The 25,936-nt window shown below is 32.3% G+C and overlaps 2 protein-coding genes across 3 annotated transcripts; one reads left to right on the forward strand and one right to left on the reverse strand.

Annotated features, from left to right (window-relative positions):
• The first annotated feature begins 12,512 nt into the window (after positions 1-12,512).
• LOC101265534 (protein ALTERED PHOSPHATE STARVATION RESPONSE 1) lies at positions 12,513-19,410 on the forward strand. Of its 2 annotated transcripts, none has more exons than XM_004237364.5 (6): positions 12,513-12,736; positions 12,955-14,110; positions 14,242-14,319; positions 16,180-16,385; positions 18,215-18,438; positions 18,598-19,410. In XM_004237364.5, the coding sequence occupies exons 2-6, from the start codon at positions 13,132-13,134 to the stop codon at positions 19,262-19,264; spliced, it is 2,154 nt and encodes a 717-aa protein (XP_004237412.1). In that variant the 5' UTR covers positions 12,513-12,736; positions 12,955-13,131; the 3' UTR covers positions 19,265-19,410. The 2 variants fall into 2 exon arrangements, with proteins under 2 accessions (XP_004237412.1, XP_010319746.1); XM_010321444.4 differs by having other exon boundaries at positions 12,586-12,819.
• A 786-nt stretch (positions 19,411-20,196) lies between these two features.
• LOC101265227 (acyl-coenzyme A oxidase 2, peroxisomal) lies at positions 20,197-25,185 on the reverse strand. Its single transcript, XM_004237363.5, has 7 exons — positions 24,327-25,185; positions 23,131-23,246; positions 21,742-22,622; positions 21,440-21,619; positions 21,182-21,348; positions 20,980-21,103; positions 20,197-20,603 (listed from the first exon to the last, which is right to left on the reverse strand). Exons 1-7 carry the CDS (start codon positions 24,761-24,763, stop codon positions 20,442-20,444), a joined length of 2,067 nt encoding a protein of 688 aa, XP_004237411.1. The 5' UTR covers positions 24,764-25,185; the 3' UTR covers positions 20,197-20,441.
• Positions 25,186-25,936: the final 751 nt, after the last annotated feature.

Below are 25,936 nucleotides of genomic sequence, written 5' to 3' on the forward strand. Positions count from 1 at the left end.
TTTCTTGTGAATGGGAAGGCTGGCAGCCTCCATGTAGTGAAAAAGGTCCTGATTGGAAATTTGAGGCAAGATACTAATAATGCCTCAAGAGACCTGTTATGTTTAAATAGTTTTGATGCTTTATTGAAGACTAATGGGAAGCAAGTAAGGTTAACGGAAAATGACCACGATTTGATCCAAGAAAAATAAGTCTCACCACCTGCTTTAAATAGCAAATTAAGTCCAGAAGTTCCTGTATTTGTGCCTAAATGTGTGCTTGCAAGGAAGAAAGAGTCAAGTGCCTTAGTGTCAAATACAATTTATTTGGACGAGGATTCTCTTGATGAATCATCAAGAGTGGATTTGGATGAGGATTATCTTGATGAATATGAGGAAGACAATATGTTGGACATTTGCTTTGATAGAGTGGCTAGGAAAGGGGATATATCACCTAGGTAACAAAGAAGTGGAAGCAACAAAAGCAAAAATAAGGCATATGGAAGGCAACATAGTTGGGACGGTAAAATGACTGAGAATTTTGTTCCAAGGCACCTACATGCGACAAGCAAAGCAACACCATTTGACAATATCAATAAGTTCAACTAGATCCAATAAATCCATAAAGAAGGTCTGAATCATCAAATTTTGTTGGATAGGTTTGAAGAAGAGACAAGAGAATAATACTTCAAGTTACTTTAGCAATAGAAGTTTGAGGCTGGTAATTCAACTTTCTTTTTGATTGACATATTTTTACATTATTTAAGCATCCTCATTTGTAATATCATCATAGAGTGTATTACAAATTCTGTGATGATCAGAAAATATTTAGTTTTCTCTAACTCTTATTTTCTTCATGCTTGTTAGGTAGCATAAGTTAGGTACGACATTAGGATTAATAAGATAGGCCTACTCCCCTTGCTTGTACTTGTCCCTATGATATTTTTTATGTTTAATAAAATACCACTAGACATTGTCTAGTGGTAAATTTGTTTTTTTTTTTTAAATGTAAGTTGTTTAACCACGCAAATCACCGTCTTCATTACCTTCGGTAGTAGAAACTATTGATGTTTTCTGCTTCTTGTTCTGCCCTTCCTGAAAGGATGGCTCAACTGTTTCGCACTTGTTATATCTCTGGTTCTTCTTAAATCGTCGATTGTACACCTGCAAGGCTGCAACAGATTGTTAGTAGCATAGTTTGGGAAACAGAGAAGATGACAATGTAACAACATTTGTAGTAGAAACTAGGGGCGTCAAAAATTAACTCAAACATATGTAACCCGTTCAACCCGTCCAGAATTTTAAGCATTGGGCTCAAGATAATTTGAATAGGTTCAATCTCAATTCATTCAAGTTTAACTCATTTGAAGATAATTCTCAATTGAGCCAAATTCAATTTTCAATTTCAACTAGTTTTAAAACTTTTTATTAAGATATGTTCCTATGTTAAAAATATGAATTATTATCTATTTAATATTTTAGAATTTATCTATTCATTTGTTACTTTTTTAACAAAAAGTTTTTGAACGGAAATTCAAATTGTAATTATAAAAATTAAATAACAATATGTTAAATTATTGAGATTAATCGGGTCAAATTGGACAGGTCAAGACCCAACCCGTTCTTTAGCCCATTTGAGCTCAAAGTAAACTTGGGCGGGTCAAGACCCAACCCAATTTCTATTAAACCCTTGTAATATTTTCAATTTCAACTCTACCCGCCCATTTGACAGCCTAGTAGAAACATTTGCCTTGACAGGCTTGTTATGCCCTTCAATGAATGGTTGAACCTTTTCGCACTTGTTACGCTTCTATGGTACACCTGCAACGGAGAGTAGTACCATACTTTGGATATGAAATAAATGAACATTTGCAGGATTGACAATGAAGAAATAGGGGGAAACTTTTACATGGAGAGTGTTGGATGGAACAGATAATGAACCAAGCTTTTTTGATGAGCCTTTGTATCTGTGTTTTTCTTCATTATCTGCTGGAAAATAATTCAATAATATTCTCCAACAGGAACAGTTAAATATATATATGTCGATATTAGTAACAAGCTCAATGTTGAGATACTTAATCATCATTCATCAAGCACAAAATCTAATTTACTAGGTGAGTTTGGTTCATCAAGCAAATCACAGTTGAAGTCCTTACCTGCACCCAAGCTAAGCCTTTCCTTTACTATTTCCCGTTGACGAAGAAAGTACCTTTTAACTGTCAAAATGCTCTAAATTAGTAAAGCAGAATAACATAATCCTAACGATACAGAACCTTTCATACTTATTTGATTAATAATCACCTGCTCCCAAACTAAAGTATCTCCTTTCCTTTCCTTGGTCGATGCCAATAACTATTATCTGCGGAAAAAAGACATTTACTATGTATATGCATATTGAACTGATGAAATGCCAAAAGAAAACAATAACCTAGCTCTCGATTGCATGACAACAATGCTACAACCAACCAATCAAGAATTCATCAATGACATAACACATTCGGCACAGCTGGCAAGTAATATAAGTACTCCAACTCTAGGTCGTTTGGTTAGGAACAATTTATCCTGCGGTTAGCTATCCTGGGATAACTTATCCTATCATGTATATGGGATAAGATATAAATGGTGGGATAAGTTATCCCAAACATGACAACCAAACAAGATACAAAAATTTTATTCCATCACTATTTTCTTATTCGTTACTATTTATTTTTATCCCTCACGCCAAATTACCCCCGAAAGTACACACCTAGACGCCTCAACTTGGTCACAATGGAAACTAAACACTCCAAACCGTCCTCAATGTGTATCATGGACACCTAACCCTGACGTGGCACATAAGTTATGGAGGTGTTCAAATAATCATTTTGTAAGTTGAAGTGTTCAACTAGCACTGACATAATGGTGACGAGTTGATGTGTCTAAGTAATAGTATTTTCTATACAACAATATGATAGGGGAACTAAAAACTAATTAATCCCATGAAGTCTCAAACTAACTAACATCAAAGACAATAATGTGCTTACTGTGTTGAAAGTGGGACTCAGTGATGTCTTCATTAACCTTAACCCATCTTTTTCTGAATCTTTTCCCATTTGAAATATCTTTCTCTGAGTTCTAACTTAAAGGGAAAAAAAAACTCTGTGCCATTAGAAGTGATACATGCAATATACATAAACAAGAGAATTCATCCATATGCAATATTTGTATAGAGACTTTAGCCAAAACAAGCATGCATGAGGATGGACATGGATGATGATCATTCAATTGAAGCAGAAAAGGAATGAGAAAAAGAATACCAGAAAAGTGCACAAGGAAACCGGAGGTAATGTACTCTTTACTAAGTCTTGAAAAACAGAGAATGTAAACAAAGTGGGACAATTTAAAAGGCTTGGTGAGGTATTATAGTGTAACAAGTCCCCAAGACCATGTAATAATTGCATCATGCAATAAAAACTTACTCTTGAATTTAATTTATTGATTGAGTTGTAGCTTATGGATTATTACACCATGATTTGATAACACTCTAGTTGGTTCAATTTATTTGTCTTGTTTCGATTTGTTAGGATACAGAAATATTTTGAATTTTATGGACTTAAATTAAAGCTTTATAGAATGGAGTAAATTGTAGGTTTAGCAAACATAAAAATCATATTTGAATGTTATAGCTACAATTTGCATGATTACACTTCATCGCAAATTTTATGTTTGCTATGAAGAATTAGATTTGTATAATCAAAGGCAACATTTCGTTTGTATAAAAGCATATCGATTGTATATGTATATCAGTTAGATAATTGTATATATGTAACTATTATGTATATATATCAATGATTGTGTTTGTATATCTGCATAAAATTTGAATTCATATATACTTCACCATTTTAGGCCTACGGATACCCAATAAAGTGTAGCCTAAACTACCAAAATGTGTGGCCTTTGATAAAAGGCTACACTTTTGGACTTTAAGCAACGCTTTTTAGGGGTGGCCTAATGAACGTTAATCTTTGACATTAGGCAACACTTTTTAAATGTCGTCATTTTTCGCTATACTTCTAAAGTACAGCCAAAGAGGTATAAGGGAACGCTTTGTTGTGATGCATTAGCGACACCTATTTTTTATTATACTATACTAAGAAGTGTTGTCTTTACAGTGTTATTGAATCGAAATAAAATATTTGTATATCAAATATCTCTCGGTTTATACAATACAAATTACACATTATAATTTATACAATTTGTGTTGTATTGAGTGAGAAAGAAGGAAAAATAGAACTGATAAGGGAAATTTTGTACTTGTATTTATATAAGTGTATAGGATGAAAATATATGTATTTGTGTGTATAATTTTCTCTCAAGTTATACATTTGTGTTAGTATAAAGTGAGAAGCGAGGGAATTGGCGAGCGTGATCTGGGAAAGTGGCGAGCAAGATGTATGGGGAGAGAGGCAATGGCGAAGTGTATGGTACGGATTAGCATCAAATGAAAGTGTGATTATAGCATTTAATTTGAATTGATAGTTTGTTATTTTTTACAATTTTCCATTAAAGTATTATTATTCCCTCAAAATATATAAAATAAAATGTAAAATATTATTTTATTTCGCTCCATCACTTCCTCTCACCATACTTCATTCCCTCCTCATTATAGTATTTTATTTTTTTTAAAAAAAATCTACACCACCCCACATAAACCCCACTTCCAAATTGTTTTTTTGGAAAAACTATATATAATGGCAAATTAATAAATCAAATTAATTGCTATAACCACCCTTTGATTTAATTGTGTCCCGTAGCAAACTGTTTGTCAGACACCTCTCTCCCTCAAACTCTCGCTCGCCACTCTCCTCTCTCACTCCATCTTTCCCTCGCTTTCTCTCACTTTTATACAAACACAAGTGTATAAAATTTGTTTCTATTTGTATAAGGATGACGAAATTGTATAAATACATATATTTTTGTTTTCCTCTCTCCCCTCTCCCTGATCTCGCTCGCCACTCTCCCTACTCTTGTTCGCCAACCTCGTCTCTCTCGCTTATACAAACAAAAGCGAAATGTATAAATTGTGTTTCTGTTTGTATAAAACGAGAGAAAATTGTATATACACATGCAAATACATATATTTTCATCCTATACCCTTATAATTATACAATAAAAATACTCCCCTGGCTAGTTTCTTTTGCCTTTCTCTCTTTCTCGTTTTATACAAATTCAAATTGTATATAATTTCTCTCTTTCTCGTTTATACAATTCAGTTCAATTGTATATTCCCTGCCCAAGTCTCTTTTGCCTTTCTCTCTTTCTCATTTTATACAAATTCAAATTATATATAATCGTTCTACACACTTATAATTCGTTTTTATACAATTCTCTGTCCAAGTCTCTTTCTCTTTCTCATTTTATACATTTCGTTTTATACAATTCGCTTCAATTGTATATGTATAGCGAATTATACATTTATATATTTGCTTTGGAGAAATTATGCAAACTTTGCATATCTAAAAGCGTATATACATATCTAACACAAAACAAAAAAATAAATAAAAATAAATTAGAAGTTGGGGGTTAGACAGGGTGGAGTAGAACTTAAAAAAAAAATAATATCAAATTACTTTTGGGAAGGGGCCGGGGAGGGCTAAGCCCTATAATTTTTAAAAGTATTTTACAAAAGAATTTTATAAAAATAAAGAACTGGGGGTTGTCGGGTGGAAAGGAGGTGGTGGAGTGGCGTGAAAAAATATTTTAAATTTTATTTTTTAAAACATAATTTCCTTTTTATTTTATGATAGGAATACTTTAATTTTTAGCTTTTAATTAATATTAGTAATTTATTAAATTTTTGACAAGGTGAAATATTTTATCCATGTGAAATGTCACATAGCAAGATTTTTGCAAATGAAAAGAGTGAATACATCGCACATGTCATTGAGGTGTGTTTTTCAAACTAATAAGTGATGGTTTATGTATGAAACTCACTCTTCTAATAGTTTACGCATGAAACTAAAAAAACGAAAATAGTTTATGTGTGTTTGATACTTATCTCAATATTGTGGATTTAAACTGAAACAACTTTCACATATAGCAAACATAAAAATCATATTTGTATGTAATAGTTATAGCTTGCATTTGCTATAGAGCTTTTGATTTGTATAATTCGCTAGATACTTCAATTTATAAAAATTGTTCAGTTTTGTATAAATTCATTTATACATTGTAATTTGGATAATTGTAAGTGTATATATATTTGAATTTATATATACAATTTTCTCTCGCTTTATACAAATACAAACGCATCTTATACATTTTATACATTTGTATACCGAATGACTAATTATATATCGAAAATGGTTAAATGTATGACGAATCAGATAGCAAAAAAATGAGATATTTGCTGCGAATTACAAATAAAATAAATTATAGTTATATCATTTAATTTGAATTAATAGTTTTCTATTTCATACAATTTTCCCTTTAAACTAATGTATTAACATATTATTTAATTTTGTGATATTAAATATATTAAGTGGCAAAGTGAAATAAAAGAGTTGACCAAAAAAAAGTTCATTCAGCAAAAAGCATATAATTTCAAATGAATTATGACTTGATTTGTAGTGATTTTGATTTATAGTTATAAAACTTCGTTTGAATTCTTGATCTGAGCTTTTATTCTCAATTTATCAATAATGGACTCATATAAGTTTGAAATTTTGGAAAAAATGAATTGTGTATTATTAAGTAAATGTTAAATAGGTTTGTTAAAATTTATATAAATAAATTAATAATTAAAGTTTTTTCTTTTATGATACTAAAATTAATGTTTCAGATTTGAGTTTATTTCAAATATGTATTAGTCAAAATTATCAATGATCTTTAAACTCTTCAAACTTAACAAAAGTCAAATATAGTATATATACTGGTAAACAAGATATCAAAGAATGTGCGAAAAATAAAAAAATAAGATATCAAAAAATGTGCGAAGAATAAGAAAAATTTTCCGAAATAAAATTTATTTTATATCGTGTCAATAATATCATTGTTTACAAAGATATAATGCCTAATATAGTATATCAACTAACTAAAAACATACTACTTAACTAGTTAATTATGACAAACTAATTAAAAAAACTGAAATACTTCTTTTTTTACCTAAATAACTTTTATCTCTCAACACTTCTCTTCAAGTTAGATAGTGCAAAATAAAAGTGTACAATGACTAAGATCGATAAAAAGTTATTTATCTTAACGAAACAATGAGTAAGATAAAAAGTAACTCCAACTACTCATATCGATATTAATTAGTTTTCACTCAAAGAAGATGATATATGGATGTGTATGTAAATATTTTTAAAATAAATTGTCACTAATTTTACATACATTTCGAGATCAATAGTAATTTAACCTATTAAAATAAATATGGTCGAACACATTTATTATTTTAAATTTTTTTATTCAACTTATTTATTAAAAGATATTCATACATAATTCCTTTACTAATTATAATATCTCTAGGTTCAACGTAATGACAAATCAATGCCACAGATAAACTATTTGAAAATATTAGTTAGAAAGCCTTGAAATTGATGAACTTAAAACTGCTATTATAATATTTACACAATGAAAAGAGATATTAGGAGGCTATATGGTGAATTAAGTAGCCAGTATATCATCACTTATTATTTGATTATATTATGACAAAAGAATTATCTTATGACAAAAGACTAAAGAAGAATTACTTGATATATTCTGAACTCAATCATATTAACAAGAACAGTAATTAAGTTGAGAGATTTTATGTGTATTGAAATAAAAAGACTAAAGCTTATTTAATTATTAGTCAAACATTTTGTGTATGAGCTATATATGTATAACAATTTTCATTTTTCTTTTAATAATGTTAACCACTTGATGCGATATAATACCTTTGTTCTTATTCTCAAAAATCTTATTGCCATATAATAAGTTTTAATTAAGTTGATTCAAAATTTTGGAATATGACACAGTTCACTTTCATTTAACTAAAAACTTATAAATTTGAGAATAAAATATATTATATTCTTAATGTCATGACTATAAAAAGGAAATGATTAATTAGTCTAAATCTTAATTATAACTTTGTAATACATGCATATAGTAGTAACTTAGTAGTTATAAAGAGATAGAAAACTTTTCCTCGCGAATAATTTAAAATAACTTCTTTTATTATCTCTTCATGAAATATAGTTTACAATACTTCAAATTTATATCAGCCTTTTCTTTTTTGTCGAAACTCTTGAATTCATTACGTTATAACAGTATGGTAGTTTATTTTTTAAAATATATTTGAAAAGGATAATGCACAAGTACCCCATCAATCTATACCCAAAATTTCAGAGACACACTTATACTATACTAAGGTCTTATTACCCCTGAACTTATTTTATAAATAATTTTCTACCCCTTTTCGACCTACGTGGCACCATCTTGTAAGCTCAGTATGTGCTGACCTTTTTTTTTCAAACTAGTGTCACGTAGGCCAAGTTATTGTTATATCTTTGCATTAGACTTATTAACATAGTTAGAAGTAACTCAACTATAGTATTAACTCAACAATAAGATATTTTTTTATCGGTTTTTGGTCTACCGATTTTAGGTTTAACCAATAAGAAAATACTTATAAAATAAATATATGACTTTTATAATAAATTTGATGTGAAAACACAGTAATGTAACATTAAAAAAGACGCTCATAGAAAATGAACAATAATAACAAACATGAAAAGAACTATATGAGTGTATACAAAGAGAAATTAAAAAGAATAAAGTTCTAACTTTAAATTTTAACATTTTGTATAATGTTAAATTGTGAACTCAAAGTTACTGTAAACTGTAAGTTGAAGATTAAAGGACAAATATAGTAACTAATAAGATATTGAAATTAATATATAATATTTATGTACATGTAAAAGTAGTAAATTATTAGTCTTAATGGGTCATCGATTTACCCAATAACCCAATATTTAAAACAAATTCCAAATCGACAACCGAATAATTTTTTTATAAAACCATTCAAAATCTGTTAATCCAATATCCCAATAACAACAAGTCAGTTAAACTTTTATCGATTCAGTTTATAAATTGATTTTGTTTTTGCACAATCTTACTAATAGAAATCTCGATTTCAAATTTTAAGTATAAAAAAAACTTTAATAAAAAATGATATCTCCAAACAAACTTACCCGATGTAAATTCAAATCAATCCAATCTTAATACAATTATTAAATACATAATTAAAAGACAAAATAAGATATATAAAGGGGGCAAAAAGGATAAAAGGGACTCCAAAATGAGAAGGAAAAAGGGGAAGAAAGAAACAAAAAAATAAAGTAATTTGCACGAGGGAAGAGGCGCCCATTTTCTCTTTGTTTTGCGCAAAATCCGCAAAAAGTTTGCCGTGCTCCTATTTAAAAAAATTATTATTATTTACTTTATCATAATTAATTTATATTACTTTTTTTTATAGTCATTTAATATAAAAAAATTTATACCATAATCATTTAAAAAATATAAATTGCATGCAAATATTATAATTTTTTAAAAAATTATATATAGAAAAATAAATTTATAAAAAGCTAACTTTATATTTAAAATTAATATTATAAAATATATTACATAAAAATAATTAAATATACAAAAGATTTAATTAAAATATATCATTTACATAATATTAAATTAAAAATTTTGTATCACAAAATAATGTTAGAATGTCCAATAACATAAATTGGTGTCATAATTAGTGTTACACATCAAAATAGTGTAGAATTGAGTGTTGGATTCGAGCTCCAAAACACTCAACTTTACACCAAATAAAAAATTTGATACAAAATTTGATCTTGGACGGAAGATGGTCTAACCGCTTCTTTTATTAAAAAAATATTTATTTTATTTCTTTTTCCTATTAATAGAAGAGAAGAGTTAAATATATTCTTCAATTATTCAAAATGAGTTAGTTTTATTTTTTACTCAAAAATATCTTTCAACTAACAGAATGCAAAAAAATAAAAAATCCCTTTTTAACGGTTATTTTCAAAACCAAAAAAAAATGTAACTTTGGTAAAAGTTGTGGGGATAATTGATATATCCATGAACTTTAAGGTACTTGTTGTAAATTACCTAACCATTTAATGAGCATAAGACAAATTAAAAAGGTGATTTACCTGCTTAATCACGCCATTATGAACCAATTAATTGGTCCTGACATGTAAGATTCTCTCAAAATTTACATTATTATACACATAAGACCATTGAGGTACTCTGTTAAAAGGGACAAATGGATCAGATTGCATAAAAATATATTCTCAAGGGCTAAAAGAGTAAGATTCAGATCTCCAGTATGACTAGAAAGAAATACTTCAATAAGAAAATTAAGTGGAATATTCTATATCAAACTAAAATAAATAAATAAATTTTTAAAAATCAAACTTGATCTTTTTAAAACTGGACAAGGTTCAAAAATATCTTTAAAGTATGTGAAAAGAATAAAAATGTATTTCGTTTATAATTTGGTTCAAAAATATTTTTATTATCAATATTTTGGCTAAAAACTATCTTTAAATTATACAAAAGAAACAAAAATATCCTTCATTTGTTGTTTGATCCAAAAATGTCATTATCGTCAATACTTTGACCCGAAATGTTATTATTATCATTTACTGGGTAAAAAATGTTCACTTTTTCAAACAAAAATATTATTATTTTCTTTTTAACACATTCCTTTTCTGATACTATATATATATATATATATATATATATAGAAAGGGCATATGAGATTATTCTATTTTAATTGATTAAATGAGATAAGAAAAAATAAATATTTTATATACTTTTATTTGTTAAAGTGATACTAAAAGAAATAAAAGAAGAATAGTATTCTTTAATAATATTTTAATTAGGAAAAAGATACGTTTAAAAAGAAAAAATTATATATTTATAAAGGCATTGTTAACCCATTCTGTAACTATATAGGCAATTTTTTTGAACAAAATATTAACTGCAAAAACATTTTTGAGTTAAAATATAAATAAATTAAAATATTTTATAAACTAAGAACATTTTTATTTCTTTCGCATAGTTTAAAAATATTTCGGATCTTTTTCCCTTTTTAAAAGATTAAGGAATATACACTAATGTATATTCATTTGCACTTCTTTTTCCTCACGTAGTGGGAGCTCTACCCCACTAATACTTGTCTCCTCTACGTAATTGCCTTCTTCTATTAGGCAAATTTACTGGTCAATTAAAATTACTGCATTTTGGTGGTATATTTTAAAAAAAAATACAATATTTACACATTCATGATTGTCATTAATCCACGTTGAAAGTTTATGAGCTTAAACAGGTTTAATTATAATACCCTTGTACTTTTATATTTATGGAGATAAAAATGTTTTGGGTGTGTTATCTTCATTTTTTCGAAAAATGGAAAAAAAAAATCATATAAATTAGAGTAGAAAAAATAAGTAATATTTCCTTCGGTTAATTTTTCGTAATTAACCAAAAATAATACTCAATGTGAAGGTAAAAAGTAAATAAAACTGTAGCAAAAGACAGTAGAGTGATAAGAAAAGGAGCCGTTAGACTGGGGGTAGTTTAGTCATAGAATCACATTTCCCAATTAAACAGTCATTAATTTGACTGACACAGATTGTATATCCAAAAGAATACTTGTTGTGCAAAGGTTTTTTCTGTTCAAAAGGTATCGCCCACGCAAATAATCTCTTCGTCTTATATTAACTTATTAATTTTTTATTTAAAATATTTATAAATAAAAAAATAATTTTATTAATTTAATCTTTAGATTTTTTATAAATAAATAAATATTTTCTAAAATAGTTAATTACAAGATAATATAAAAAAGTTAATAATAATTAATTAATTAATATAAAATAATTACATTTGATATAATAATCCATTAATATAGAGTGCGCAAACAAAAATTCCATTGCTTTCTGCACTGTGGAACCTTGGGTGAATGTGTCATCTTTGTATCATTTTATTTGTTGTTTCTCATTAGTCATTCTTTTCTAATCTATTGGTTAAACACCATACTAATTTGATTCACAAATATTATTGCTAAGTACAAAGATTATTTTGGATTTATAATTCCTAAACCATTTTCGTTCAATTTTTATTCCAACTACTATTCAATGATTTATTTCACGAAATATAATACATAATGTCCTAGTTTACGATTCATAATTATTAATTGGTTAAAAAAAGGATATTTTATGTTTAACGATAATAATTTAGTTTTAAAATGTCATTTTATTTTTATAATACGAATTCTACTCACACAAGTATCTTGACTTGTTTTAAATCATAAATTTCAAGGCTTTTTAAACTTTTTTTTATGTCAAATTAAATTAGATCATATAAATTAGAATGAAATTAAAAAAATATTATACATTCTTAAAATTTGTGATCTAATCGAAGTCATTTATATAAAATAATCATAAATATATGTAATGACTATAATTTTTTAAATTCTTTCATTTAAAAAAATTATGAAAAAATCGTAGTAATCCATGTGAAGATTATTTTACCATAAAGTTTTGAAGCAAATAAACACTATTGTTCAGCCTCCTGTTAAATCTTCGTTTTCATTCATTCATATGAATAAAGAGGAAATGAACGTAAAGTAGCATTCAAGCACACTTCCCGAGGCTAATGCATCAACACTGTACAAGATTCCCTCCTTCCTTCTTCTACCAATTTTCTCATCATTTCAGTAAGGGTCCCTTTGCTTAAAAAGTTGAACTGAATACTCTATTTTCATTGAATGGTTTCCACTTCATTGTCCAATCGATTCAGGTTACCTTTTTATGGGCTTAAAGATTTACTGTTTTGTTCGCTTTTCACTCTCTCCTCTGTTTTAGAGCTTCACTTGGGTTTCATTTCTTCGACTGAAGAGGTCTGATTTACAACTGTTTCTTTTTCTTTTTGCAGCTTTCTACATGGGCATGAACCCCCTTTTATCCATTTTATCTGTTTTGATGAGAAAAGGGTTCTGGGTTTGGTGTTAGGGTTTTAGTGTTTTTGGGGGGAATTCAGTGTTGATGGTGGAAATGTTCAATTCAGGGAAGTGGGTGATTTGATTTGATTTGTCTTTTTCTCTCTGTGTAAATGGGTGCGGCAAGTTCAAAGTCTGAACGGAGTGAAGCTCTGAGACTGTGTAAAGAAAGGAAAAGATTTATAAAACAAGCAGTTGATTCTAGGTATGCATTAGCAGCTGCTCATGTTTCGTATGTTGAATCTTTGAGAAATATAGGCATTGCTCTTAGGAGATATGCGGAGGCTGAAGTGTTGATAGAATCATCTCTATCAACTTCAGCTACTGAGCTTGATAAAACTCCGTCACACTCGTCGTATCCATCACCTTCACCATCTCACGTTGGTGGGGTTTCAGATTCTCCTGTTCTAAATGGAAGCCCCCTTTCACCTCCTATTGCTACTAGGTTGAGTTACATGAGGTCTGCTGGACCTACTGCTGTCACTGTTAAGGTGAGTCCATCTTCAACCAATATGTACGTAGATGATGTTGATTTCTCAACCCCATTACCCCCACCCCCGCCTCCAGATTCAGGGTCTTGGGATTTTTTTGACCCTACAGATAATGAGAGCTTTAGGTTTGTTACACATAATGGTAGGCAACTGAACTTTGATGAACTTGGTGAAAAAGATAATGAGGGTGACAATGGTATTCAAGAAGAGTTCTTGACACCTAAATCTGAACCTAGAAGTAATGGTCATGGTAAATTGGAGTTTCATGATTCTAGTCCAGTTATGCCTAAGAGGGCTGAGAATAATAGTCAGCAAGTAGCTGATGGTGAGGGTAATAATGTGAGAAGTGAGCCGAAAGCAAATGGTTCGGTTGGGACTACGATTGGGAAATCTGCCTTGCAAGTATCTGTTTCAAAGGGAGACAAGCCTTCAGTGGATGAAAGAGAGGATCCTTCAGAGTTCATAACTCATAGAGCCAAAGATTTTCTTTCTAGCATAAAGGACATTGAACATCGATTCTTTAGAGCATCTGAATCCGGAAAAGAGATTTCAAGAATGCTCGAAGCTAGCAAAATCAGAGTTGGGTTTTCTGAGGCCAAAGGTATAACTATCTCTTAGAATTATTTAAAAATGCTCTTTTATTGCTTACTTTGGTTTTTGCATCGTTTTACCTACTGAAATTCACATGTTTTTTGTTATCTATGGTCAAGTGCTAATACATTGCTTCTTCAGGAAAATCTTCGGTGTCCGCCTATTTGTCTTCTATGGGCTCAGGTTGCTGCAGAAGAGTGGGTGAGAACATGTCTGGTGGTAAGTTCATTGAACAAATTAATAAATTGCGTCTTCATGTAAAAGTTGCCAATATGGTAATTTAATTAAACATTACATAAACAACCTCTAAAGAGGAAACATAGTCTAAATTCAGGCTTTAGATTGCATAATTTGTGATTTACTTAATTGTGTTGCTCCACTGGTAGTAGACTTGGGGTTTCTTCATGAAGGCTGTGTTTTAATGAGATAATCACATCAGCAAGTAATTCTAGAGCTCTAAAGACTGGATATTTTAGGCTTTTCCCTTCAAAACAGTTGCTTTTTACTATGAGCAAAATAGTTAAATTGTTATCAACATATTGAGCTTACTTGAAGCAAAAGGTTGATCTTAAACTTTTGGAGCACTTTAACCTTAATATTGATGAAGTGGGCGTTAAAGTCAGAATGTTGACAGATTTAGCAAAGAGGCCCGTTAAGAAACTTTGCAGCACTTGCATCCTCGACAATTGTCTTGAAAGTGGCTTTTTGGTCTTTCGTGGTCATTTTAAGTCAAATCTGAGTCGTTCTCCTACATAATCCTTGTCCTTCTCTTTCCTTCTTTGAGCTAGTTGGGGCTTTGGGTGGGTGTGGAGTGTGAGCATTGTTGAGTATGGGCGAGAAAGCTGGTGGTGACTGCAAGTGGCTGTTGTAGATGGATGGGTTGATGCCTTGTTGATGGTGGTAAAGGCTATAGTACTTGGGTTGTAGTCTTGGTGCTAAGCGGTGTTTTATAGCATATTGAAGGAAGGAAGAAAGGGATGTAGAAAATTTGAAATAGAAATAAAGGAAAAAGAAAGGATGCAAGAGAAATGTGTGACTGCAGGATAAGAGAAGTTAGAAGAGAGAACAAAAAGTTGAGTAAAAAATACAGTGAAAGCTGTGGTGAGGGGATGTAGAGATAGTTACCTTGGTTAAACTTTTGGTTTACTCCGAGAAGATCACTGAGGTGTCCGAAGTTGTTGACCAAGGGGTGTGGCCTACTGATCAATGAAGTGTGTTGAGACCATGATGTCTTAGGTTAAGTTCCAGTGGAGAAAAAACATTAGGTTATTTCTTCCCATTGCCCAAGCCTTGGTGGATAGAGGTACCCGGTACCTGTGTTGGCTAGAGGTTAACCTGTTAAATTAGTTAAGGTGCGCCCAAGTTGGGCCGAACGCCACGATTATACAGAAAAAAATTTATAGCTTGTGATGCTGTACAGAGTTTTAAGATTTTAATTTGAAATGTGAACTCTAAAAACTCGTGAATGCTTTAAAAGATATTATGTTAGAACGGTTTCAAACAGTTATGGGCATCACATATCGGAAAGACTTCATATAAATTTGAGTTTGAGACGGGGAGAGTATTTACTTTTTACATCCATCCAAGGCAAGGCTGAAATGTCCACGATTCAAGAAATTCTAGTCCTAATCTGCTCCAACAAATATAGCGATTTATTATCTTAAAGAAGACACAACACAAATATAGGGATTTAAATCACAACTACCCATTAACGGAACTAAAAGCATAATTAACTTATCAAACTTGTTTGGAGTAATGTTGGACAAACTTGATTATGGAGTTAACATTAAAAAATTGGTTATTGGAGTAAGTTTTCTTTTCAATAACCATGGTTTCTGTGCCTGTTTTCGTGCACCTCGACTAATTCCACGAGATACTTCTAGCTCCCACCAATAATAGGTACCAGGTAACTCTGTCCACCAAGGCTAGGACATGTAGGAAGAGATCACCTAGTATTTAGAATATGTAATTCAAGTTCAGTTGTAGTTCATAAATTTTAGCATTATATGTTAGTGGATTAAAGCATTTATACTCTTTTTTCCTGTTCATTGCTGTTCTAATACTTCTAGTGCTATGCAGAAGCAGACCATGTAACAAAGGTGATTATCTGGAAGAGGACCACATCCTCAAGATCATCTTCATCGAGGAATCCTCTTAATAGTAAGGATGACAATGATGATAGTGGAAGTGATTTTGTTGAAGATTTTTGTATGATAGCTGGAAGCCACTCATCCACCCTTGACAGAGTATATGCATGGGAGAGGAAACTTTATGATGAAGTGAAGGTACTGACCTAGAAAGTTGAGTGTCCTGATTATTCTGAATTATTATTATTGGTGTAGGATTAGCTCAGGGAGCTTGAAATACAGCTCAAGTAATTCAAAGATATATAAGAGCTGAATCTTCAGATATTAATAAGTAGCATCAGAAGAAATGGATATGGTTTATAGAGTAAATACACCATTCTTTTTTTTAAAGAAGGGTTTAGAGTAAAATACTGTAGAATTTGAGAATTAAGGAAAATTTTAGTAGCCTTGATCATACTAGGATAATTTTAATTGCTAAATGACACATTAAACAAAGAGTATACTATAGGAACATGTGGTGAAATGACCCTTCGATTGAGAATTGTGATGTTCAGGCCAGCTTGTGTGCACTTAGACTAATTAAATGTGTTCCTTCTACCTCCTACCAGCACAAGTACCGGGTAGCTCTGTCCACCAATACTTGGACGGATGAGTAGAAATGGTATTTTAGTAGCCTTGATCATACTAGGATAATTTTAATTGCTAAATGACACATTAAACAAAGAGTATACTATAGGAACATGTGGTGAAATGACCCTTCGATTGAGAATTGTGATGTTCAGGCCAGCTTGTGTGCACTTAGACTAATTAAATGTGTTCCTTCTACCTCCTACCAGCACAAGTACCGGGTAGCTCTGTCCACCAATACTTGGACAGATGAGTAGAAATGGTATTTGAACCTGAGACCTCATGTTTCTCAACCCACATCATTGACCTGTAGGCCACAACTTGGGTGTTGTTCATCCTAAACTATACAATGTGCAGCCTATTGACTGCCCCTAGGGGTACTACGTAGGTCGATAGCTGCATTGCTCTATAACCAGAGATCTGGAAATACTAAGTTAATGAGAAATTCCAAAATGCTGAAATCTGTCGGATTTTTTCCCCCTTAATTTCTGTCCTCTTGGCGCGGGCTTGCAGAACTTCACGTAGGCCTTCTATATTACTCATTCACATGATATACATGAACATACCCCGTCTTCCAACTTCTTTTTTGACAAAATTCTATTCTGCTTGAGGTGTCTGAGCACGTTTCTTTTATCCAGTCTCCTAACCTCAACCATCATAATGATTTAATTATTTTCATTCAATTGAGCTTCACTTTTTCAAAGAAGTCCATCGCTTGTTATCCTCCTTGATGATGTCAAAAATTATCTTTCTGCTGGTGCAGTAGTTGCTGTCGGTTTGCTCTTTCAATAAGAATCCTTATTTGTTTGATAAACACAGAATCTGGTTGACAACAAGAAAGTTTAGCAAGTTATATTAATACCCATAAAAAAAGGATGTTTAACAAGTTGTATTTATAAAGTAATTGGTGTTGGGTCATGTTTTACTGATACTGCAGTACTCCAAACTACCAATCCGTCCTGTCAGTTTCAGTTGCTTTAGACTGAAATCCTTCTTTGAGAAGCTGTTCTGGATGATAAGGAGCTCCATTTACTGTAGTTCTCACCAGTATCGATAAATAACAGCCAATCGAAGAATGTTTCTTTTCTGCAGAGGGGGTGTTCAGCAAATTTGTATATATGGAGGAAATAACCTTGTGGAAAACAAGACAGGAATTCAGAAATTTCTTTTAGTATAGATACTAATATTGATAAGATACATTTTTACTTTGGTTTCTGGACCTTCCATAGCTTTGTGTATTCCACACCTTATCACTGTTCTTGAATTCAAACTTGAGGAAATGAAGATGAACTATACAGCCCTTCACAGGCATGTCATTATTGTGGTAATTTTAGAAGATAATTTTTCTTTTTTGTGAGTATTTCAAAGCTCATTCGCTCATCATCCTTTTTAATTTGTAGACGATTGAGTCAATCAGGAGAGATTATGATCGGAAGTGTAACCAACTTAGGCATCAATTTGCCAAAGATGTTAGCGCCCAAATAATTGACAAAACACGGTCAGTGGTGAAGGATCTCCATTCACGCATCAGGGTGGCTCTATATTCAGTTGATTCAATATCAAAGCGGATAGAGAAAATGAGGGATGAAGAGTTGTTGCCTCAAATTTTGGAACTTATCCAAGGGTAAGGATAACAATTCTTTCTCTTCCTGCTATTGAGCATATTTAATCTGAGCAACTATGCTATCTAAACCTCATTTTAAGGGTCATCTGTCCATGCACATGCCTTGAATGTTTGCTATTATATTTTTTATTAGATTCTTAATATCTGGGCTCCATGCAGATTGATCAGAATGTGGAGAGCGATGCTTGAATGCCATCATGCTCAGTATATAACCATTTCTCTAGCATACCACGCCAAAGCTTCGGCTTCTAGTCCCCAGGGTGAAACTCAAAAGCTGATTATGAGTCAGCTGCAGGATGAAGTAGAATGCTTTGGCTTGAGTTTCGCCAATTGGATTAACAGCCATACTTCATATGTGGAAGCTCTTAACAGCTGGCTGCAAAACTGCATCCTGCAACCACGTGAGCGAACCAAAGGCAGAAGAGCATTTTCCCCTAGACGAGTTCTGGCCCCACCAATATTTGTGCTTTGTCGCGACTGGTCCACTGGGATTAAATCTCTGCCTTCTGAAGAGCTTAGTGATGCCATCAAGGACTTCTTGTATGACCTGCGGCATTCAGTTGGACACCACTCCGAGGAACTGCAAAAGAAAGAAACTACTCCTGAACCGGGGAATGAGGAATTGGAAGGGAAAGATGAAGAGAAGAATGATGAGAAGTCATCAAATTTGAATTGCATTCACTCGAGTTTAACAAGGGTTCTGGACCGTCTGACCAAGTTTTCTGAGGCTTCTTTAAAGATGTGTGAAGATATCAGGCAGAAATGTGATACAGCTCGAAATGCATATCTGAACTATCGACCAGCACCAAGATCCTTTAGTATATGATTGCATTATAAAAATTATGTTATTGTAAATCAAAGGTGGCTGCCTTGTCTTTTTGGTGGAAAATAGGTTACCAATTTAATTGAAAAAGTATGGACTCTTCGTCAGTTTAATGATTAAATATCCATTCTACTTGCCAGTTGCATCAAGCATGAGCTTTCAAACTACCTAGTGAAGGCAGCATCATTTCATCTTTTGTTAGCTCTCTTCCTCACTGTTGTCTCAGTATTATGTTTTAACATATTTCTTATCAAAGTAAACATTATTGCTAATATGAAGGTACTAGCAACACAGCAGCTGTTGTATCATGTGAAGATCAATTTGTAGTGACTAGGGATGCTGCAGCAGTTCCAAATTTAGAAAAATAAGATAGGTGCTGTACTAGAGCGGTCAGAGTCTCTTTTTGGACTCCAATTAATTTATGAAATTATTTTATTGATATAAAGTAGGTGACGGGCTGTGAACTGGTCCAGCAGTGGAAAATATAATAAGCTCAAATGGTCAATGCCAAAATAAATGCGCTGTTGTTGGGGCTGACATAAATTTAAGAAGCTTATAAATGTCTCGTGTTTCGCTCAGCAACCCTCCATCTCAAATTATCTGGTGTTTTTCTATTTTCGATGTCCCTTAAAAATTATTCTTATTTATAGCTTAGTTACTCTATTTATATGCTTAATTGAAGTGTTTTCCTCCTTTTCGAATTATTTTCAGTATTACTATTATACACAAAGACACTAACTAAGAAAATTTATATCCATCTTATTTTTATTTTTATTTTACAGACATAATCTTTTTTAAATGTTCGAATTGAGATAACTATATTACTACTAAGGGTAAAAATGAAGAAAGAACAATTAATCTTATTTTATATTTTTTCACAACGATTAGAAATAACTATATTTAGAAACCACCATAAATAATGCAAATGCATGATGTAATATGAACCCCTTCGGATCTGATTTCATATATAATATTAAGACAAATACACCAATTAGAACTAGTTGACAAGAAGTGAATACAAGAAGAATTCCTCAAGCTTGCCTTACCAAAGATAAAAGAGATGCAGGAAGCTTGACATCAGGATAAATAATGGTATACAAAGTATACTTATAAGGACCATGGGGAACTTTTTGAACTATGAAAATCAGAGGAAACATATATTGCCCACTTCTGTTATAAATTAGAACCCAACATTCTGTGTATACTGAGTATAAGCTTCTGATGGAGTCTGCACACCAATTGGAGCACGCGTTACATAATCTGGAAGATCAAAGGCATCAACAAGTTCCCTTGCGATATTCTTAACTTGGAAGCATAGATAATCTGCTAGCTTGTGAATTGCCTGTGAAAAATTAAAAGTGGATGGTCAGGAATAGAAGAGAATCAACCAGCCTAGAGAGTGTTATAACTAAGCGAAGATTTATAACTTGCTCATTTAACTTCTAAGATAACCATATTTGCCAAGCGTCATTTACTTTATGTGGTTATCTACAATTTTTTAAGAGAAAAAAATACTAAACGTCATAGTATCTCCATGACAAAAGGGGTCATCACGATAGAATAATCCTTAAGAACCATATCAATTGCAAAACTGCAATTAGATTCTGATCTCTCGTACTATACTCTTGAATGTTTTAATTTGCATTTAGTATTAGATTAAAGATATTAAGATGTAGTACAGTGACTACATATCCAGCTAACTTTCTCTAGATTCATACCTTAGCTTTGTTAGGGGCCACATAGTCCACATTGCGGTAAGTTCCTATATCATTCCAGATTCTGTCCAAGGCATAGAGATCGCACACGAGTTTTAGGGCAGCACGAGAGTTTTCATCAGGACAACTGCAAATAAAAGAGAGAATTAGATAAATACTAGTTGAAGGAAAGAACAAGTTTCTCAAACTGTGATTAGGAAAGTACTTTTTAACTGCTTCAATGAACTTTTCAAGAATGAACGATTCGATATGAGACTCTGCAAGTGTCAACAGGTGATTTAAACATCTATTCCAAGCACCAAATCCTCCAAGAGTCTTGGAGTGCTTCTGAAGCCGGATAGCTACACTTTGAAGCAACCTTGATGTCCGATACTGGAAAAGGAGCAGTTACAACATTAGTTAGATGTACAATGCTGTTGTATGCCAATGTGTACTGTCGTCAGATTGACCACAAAATACTCACCCTAAAAGCATCCAACTGGAAGTTAGGGTTGCGTAAGTGTTCTTCACTTTCCCATCTAGCAGTAACTGGATTAGGCTGAGCAAGGTAAGAATTCATGGATTGTCTTAGGTAGTTCCATGTGACAGTGAGCGTCCCACCTCGGAATTTCTCCCTGTACTGCTTCAACAGAAGGCCGGCTACCTGGATCATAAGAAGAGTCGTTATACCCTGTCCCTTTATCATATTTTGCTTAAAATAATTAAGAAACAGAACAGTTCTTTTTGTATGCAAGGGGAAATGGACTCGAAATCTCAAATCTCAACCTGCTGCAGAAGAACAGTGTTGTCTCCCTCAAATGTCTGAAATATGTCATGATCATTCCTCAATATTCCAAACCTATTGACAGCGGCATAACCATGGCCACCACAAGCTTCTCTACATGTGCTCAATGACTTTGCTGTGTAAGAAGTGATATAGGCCTTTAGCCCTGCAGAAAGTGCATGTACGTCCCCTATCAGTTCCTCATCATGAGACTTCTTCATTTCAGAATATTTTTCCACCAGATGAAGTGTGGCAAAATGGAATGCGTAGGTCGAAGCCAACATTGGCATAAGCTTGTGCTGCTGAGATTGGTAGTCAAGTATACTAACTTCAGGTTGTTTAGGAGGACCGAATTGCTGGCGCAAAAGAGAATATCTTGTTGCAATAACAACAGCAATCTTGAGAACACCCACAGATGAATACGCAAGGCCAACTCTACCACCAACAAGTTCTCCAAGTGTGGCAGCAAATCTTTTGCTAATTGTAGGCAGGCTGCTGGTGTATCTCCCATCCCGTGAAACGTCTCCAAATCGATTAAGAAGGTTATCTCGTGGAATTCTTACTGAACGAAATCTCAATGCACCATTATCTACTCCATTCAAGCCAACTTTATGGCCACAATCATGTATTTCAACCCCTGGCATTGTTTTGTGGGTTTTCATATCCCTTATGGGAACAATAAATGCATGAACACCCATGTCAGTAACACCTTTTGTATCATGAGTTGGTAACATCAGTCTTGCAAAAACTGTTGCAAACTTCCCATGAACGGCAGCATTACCAATCCACCATTTAATAGCCCCATCATTTGGCGTGTCAATTATGAATTCATCTGTGAGTGGATCAAAGGTGGCAACTGTCTGAAGACCTTGGACATTGGAACCTGGTGAGCAAAAAAAATAAAACTAGATTAGACTGAATCAAAGTGTCCTAATTATCAAAATAACAGCACTATATGGTAATGCTTTTGATTCAATTAAGTGGCATTCTTATGGATGTTAATTGTTAAAGACATCATCAACTGCCTGGGCTATACTAACCACATTCTGCAACTTCCAGATATCCCACTTATATTCTGTAATTTTCCTTTAGAAAAAGAGGACGAAAAATGATTAGAATGTTTCTTTGGAACATAATGCTGTAAATAAGCAAAGTATACAAACACGTACAGAACAACCTAATCTTGCAAATTTCTACCAACGTTTGCTATATGCATTGAGTCAATGTGTAAAATATTTATCACTACTTTAGCTACGTATGTTATAAGCAAACATCATCTCCCTTAACTCAATTGCTAAAACACCTGTATGTGCAGTGCACACGACCAAAGAACATACTGGAAGTTGATAATGAAATGATAATTATACAAGTAGTAGTCCAAAACAGTTTACCATGATGAAGCTCCGTCATTGCAAAGCATCCCGGGTAGTCCACATTGTCTATACCATCAAAGTATTTGTCTCTGTGCTTTTTAGTTCCCAAGTTGATAACAGAACCTCCCCATAGACTGTATTGAAAGTCCAATCCGTTAAGAATTTGTTATTACCTTTATTAATGAGAAACTTAAAACATAAGATCCATCATAGTTGCTATAGTAATCGAGATTCAGGAAAATATGCAACTAGGACAGAAAATACACCATACAGTAACAAAGGGAGGATTAGAAAAGAAGACCCTATGGTATATAAGTTTTACTAGGGTACTCTTGATCACCAACAACTTAAGGTTTGGAAATGATGCATTCTGAGAAGTATCAAATTCTAGCTTCCGCATACTTGCATAGATGATAAGTTGGAAATTAGGTGCAACATGGCCATAAGTTCTACTAGGTACTTCAATCATTTGTACACAATAGCAATCAAGAAGGAAACTCTTTAGTTGATCTGATCCAGATTAGATACTAGATCTTTCCTCAATAAACATCAAATAGCAAATCAAGGCCTTGACTAGAATCATATGAAATATCTTCTTTAAGAATATACGAATCTGATTGGTCCATACAATCCAATTCAAAAGGAAGCTTTTCTATCTTGTTTCTATGCATGCTCTTGAACTCAAATAAAGCTATAGAACCCCCAAAAGGATTTCATCAAATGCATTTTCTAAGGAAGAAAACATTTGCATATTGGCATATTTCTGGATCCTATTGGTCCTTGTAAATGATCTTACTGGTGTATACTTATATCTCGATTCTCCGATCTTTCTGGTAAATAATCAGCAATAAATGATTTTTCACATAGCATTGAACTGATTCATACCAACTACACCTAAGTGGCTAAATTCCACAGACCTCTTAACTCCTCCCCGAAAAAGAGAAACTATAAAAACAAAACAGAGGCTAGCTAAAACCCAAAATCAGCATAATGATTAGTATTCTTATTTCAAATTACATACATAAATACCAGTGCTACTCTAAACTCAAATTACAGATGTAACTGTACTCCGGGCCTCAACAATGAAAACAAAACAACAACATACCCACCAGTGAAATTCCAGAAGAAAAATGTTTTCACAAACAAATTTGACCTCAATAGTGAAAATATGTCAAAATTGAAGTCAAAGCGGTGAGGAGAATTTATATTTTTACCTGTACTGAACACCCATTTTGATGCCAAGTGACATGTCAACGCTTCCCACGGCTTCAGCAATCGCAAAATACTTGGCCGGATCGTCAACCACATACCTAAATGGCCTAATTCCACCTTCCCTTACCAAACCCACAAGCTGTTTCATGCACAATTCCCTGTGTTCATCTTTCGATATCTCAATCGGTGTTTGAAGTTCCGGTCTTGAATTAAAGTAAGCAAATACTTTTTCCTGTATATCCCTATGCTTCCCTCTCATGTACTCTGACAGCGCCTCCGTGCTCACTTTAATCGCCTTCATCTTCCCTGCGCATCTCAGCAGCTCCAATTCCTGAACCGGGTTCAAATGCAACGTCAGCAAATTGATTCGCCGGTTCACGAGTTCCGCCGTTTCTTCACTGTTTTGAGGACCCTTTGAGCTGATCTTTTGAAGCTCCATGGATTCTTGAAACAAAAACGATAAATCAGTAAATATATAGATACAGAGTTGTGTATATATAGGTAGAGAGAGAAAGAAGACGTTTTATGGTTATGGAGGTTGGAAAATGGAAATGTTGAGAGGAGGTTAGGAGAAGAATTGAAATGGTTTATACGGAACGTTAGTGTGACGTGGAGTCACGAGTGGCATGCCACGTGGAGTCATGTTATTGGAGGAAAAGTAAGGTAAATTAATATATATATATATGGCGCGCCGTTCGATGTAGATCAAGATAGGGATGGGTGAATCTTGAATGAATGGGAGATTTGGATGAGATTGGTTGTCAATCAAGACTCATATTTTTTGGCCATTTCCTTTTTAATTTTTTAATTTGAAAAAGGAGAAACTCTTTGTTTTTCTTTATTGGGTTCGAATATTTATCCAATATTAGTTTAATAGCTTAGCTTACTTTGTAGGTAAAAGACTTTTTGTTTTGACTTTAAATAATACGCAAGTTCCGCGATATGCTAAATTAGTTGGCGATTTGTTTCAGGATATGTTTCTTCTTGTTAAATAATTCAGTTTGGATATATTTAATAAAATAATTATAATTTTATATTTCAAATTAGAATTAACAAAAAGTTAGATATGTTGGGAAGAAGACTTATTGACTTTTAATTTGATAAAGTATGAAGTATTTAACTCTTTATATTCTATAAGATATGGTCATTTGAAGTTGACTCATTCATCATCTGATGATAAAATTTAATTGGTAGAGAAACTTTGAACTTGACTTAGTGCTAGACTTTCCTTATGACTCTAATTCACATCTAATATACTTACAACACTAGAAATTGATCTTAACACGTAAGATCATCAAAATTGAATTTATACGTCTATGGAAAATGATTCGGACCTTTGCTAAAAGTTACGGACGTTACAAGAAGCATGTAGGACACTAGATAGAATTGTTGACGATAAATTTATACTTATATATTATAGTTTCTTACAAATTTAATAATATAATATTAATTTGTTGAAAACATACTGAATAAATTTATTTACCAATATAATAAAGAAAATTATAGCATAAAACTAGAAACACACAACCTGATAACAATTTAATTCAAAAAATGCTCAGCAATAAAATATAAGAGGAAGCATCATTTCTTTTATCTTTTTCTACAGGGAAGG

This window comes from Solanum lycopersicum, chromosome 4, assembly GCF_036512215.1.
Source record: "Solanum lycopersicum chromosome 4, SLM_r2.1".
Taxonomy (NCBI): Eukaryota; Viridiplantae; Streptophyta; class Magnoliopsida; order Solanales; family Solanaceae; genus Solanum; species Solanum lycopersicum.

Bases quoted from the DNA above. Each gene is read 5' to 3' on its own strand.
- LOC101265534 (XM_004237364.5), top strand. From the start codon at position 13,132: ATGGGTGCGGCAAGTTCAAAGTCTGAACGGAGTGAAGCTCTGAGACTG. The intron at 14,111-14,241 runs GTATAACTATCT...TTGCTTCTTCAG, and splicing joins TGGGTTTTCTGAGGCCAAAG to GAAAATCTTCGGTGTCCGCC. The intron at 18,439-18,597 runs GTAAGGATAACA...GGCTCCATGCAG, and splicing joins ATTTTGGAACTTATCCAAGG to ATTGATCAGAATGTGGAGAG.
- LOC101265227 (XM_004237363.5), bottom strand. From the start codon at position 24,763: ATGGAGCTTCAAAAGATCAGCTCAAAGGGTCCTCAAAACAGTGAAGAA. The intron at 21,349-21,439 runs GTGAGTATTTTG...CTCCTTTTCCAG, and splicing joins TCCAGTTGGATGCTTTTAGG to TATCGGACATCAAGGTTGCT. The intron at 20,604-20,979 runs GTATGAATCTAG...AATTTTTCACAG, and splicing joins TGGCCCCTAACAAAGCTAAG to GCAATTCACAAGCTAGCAGA.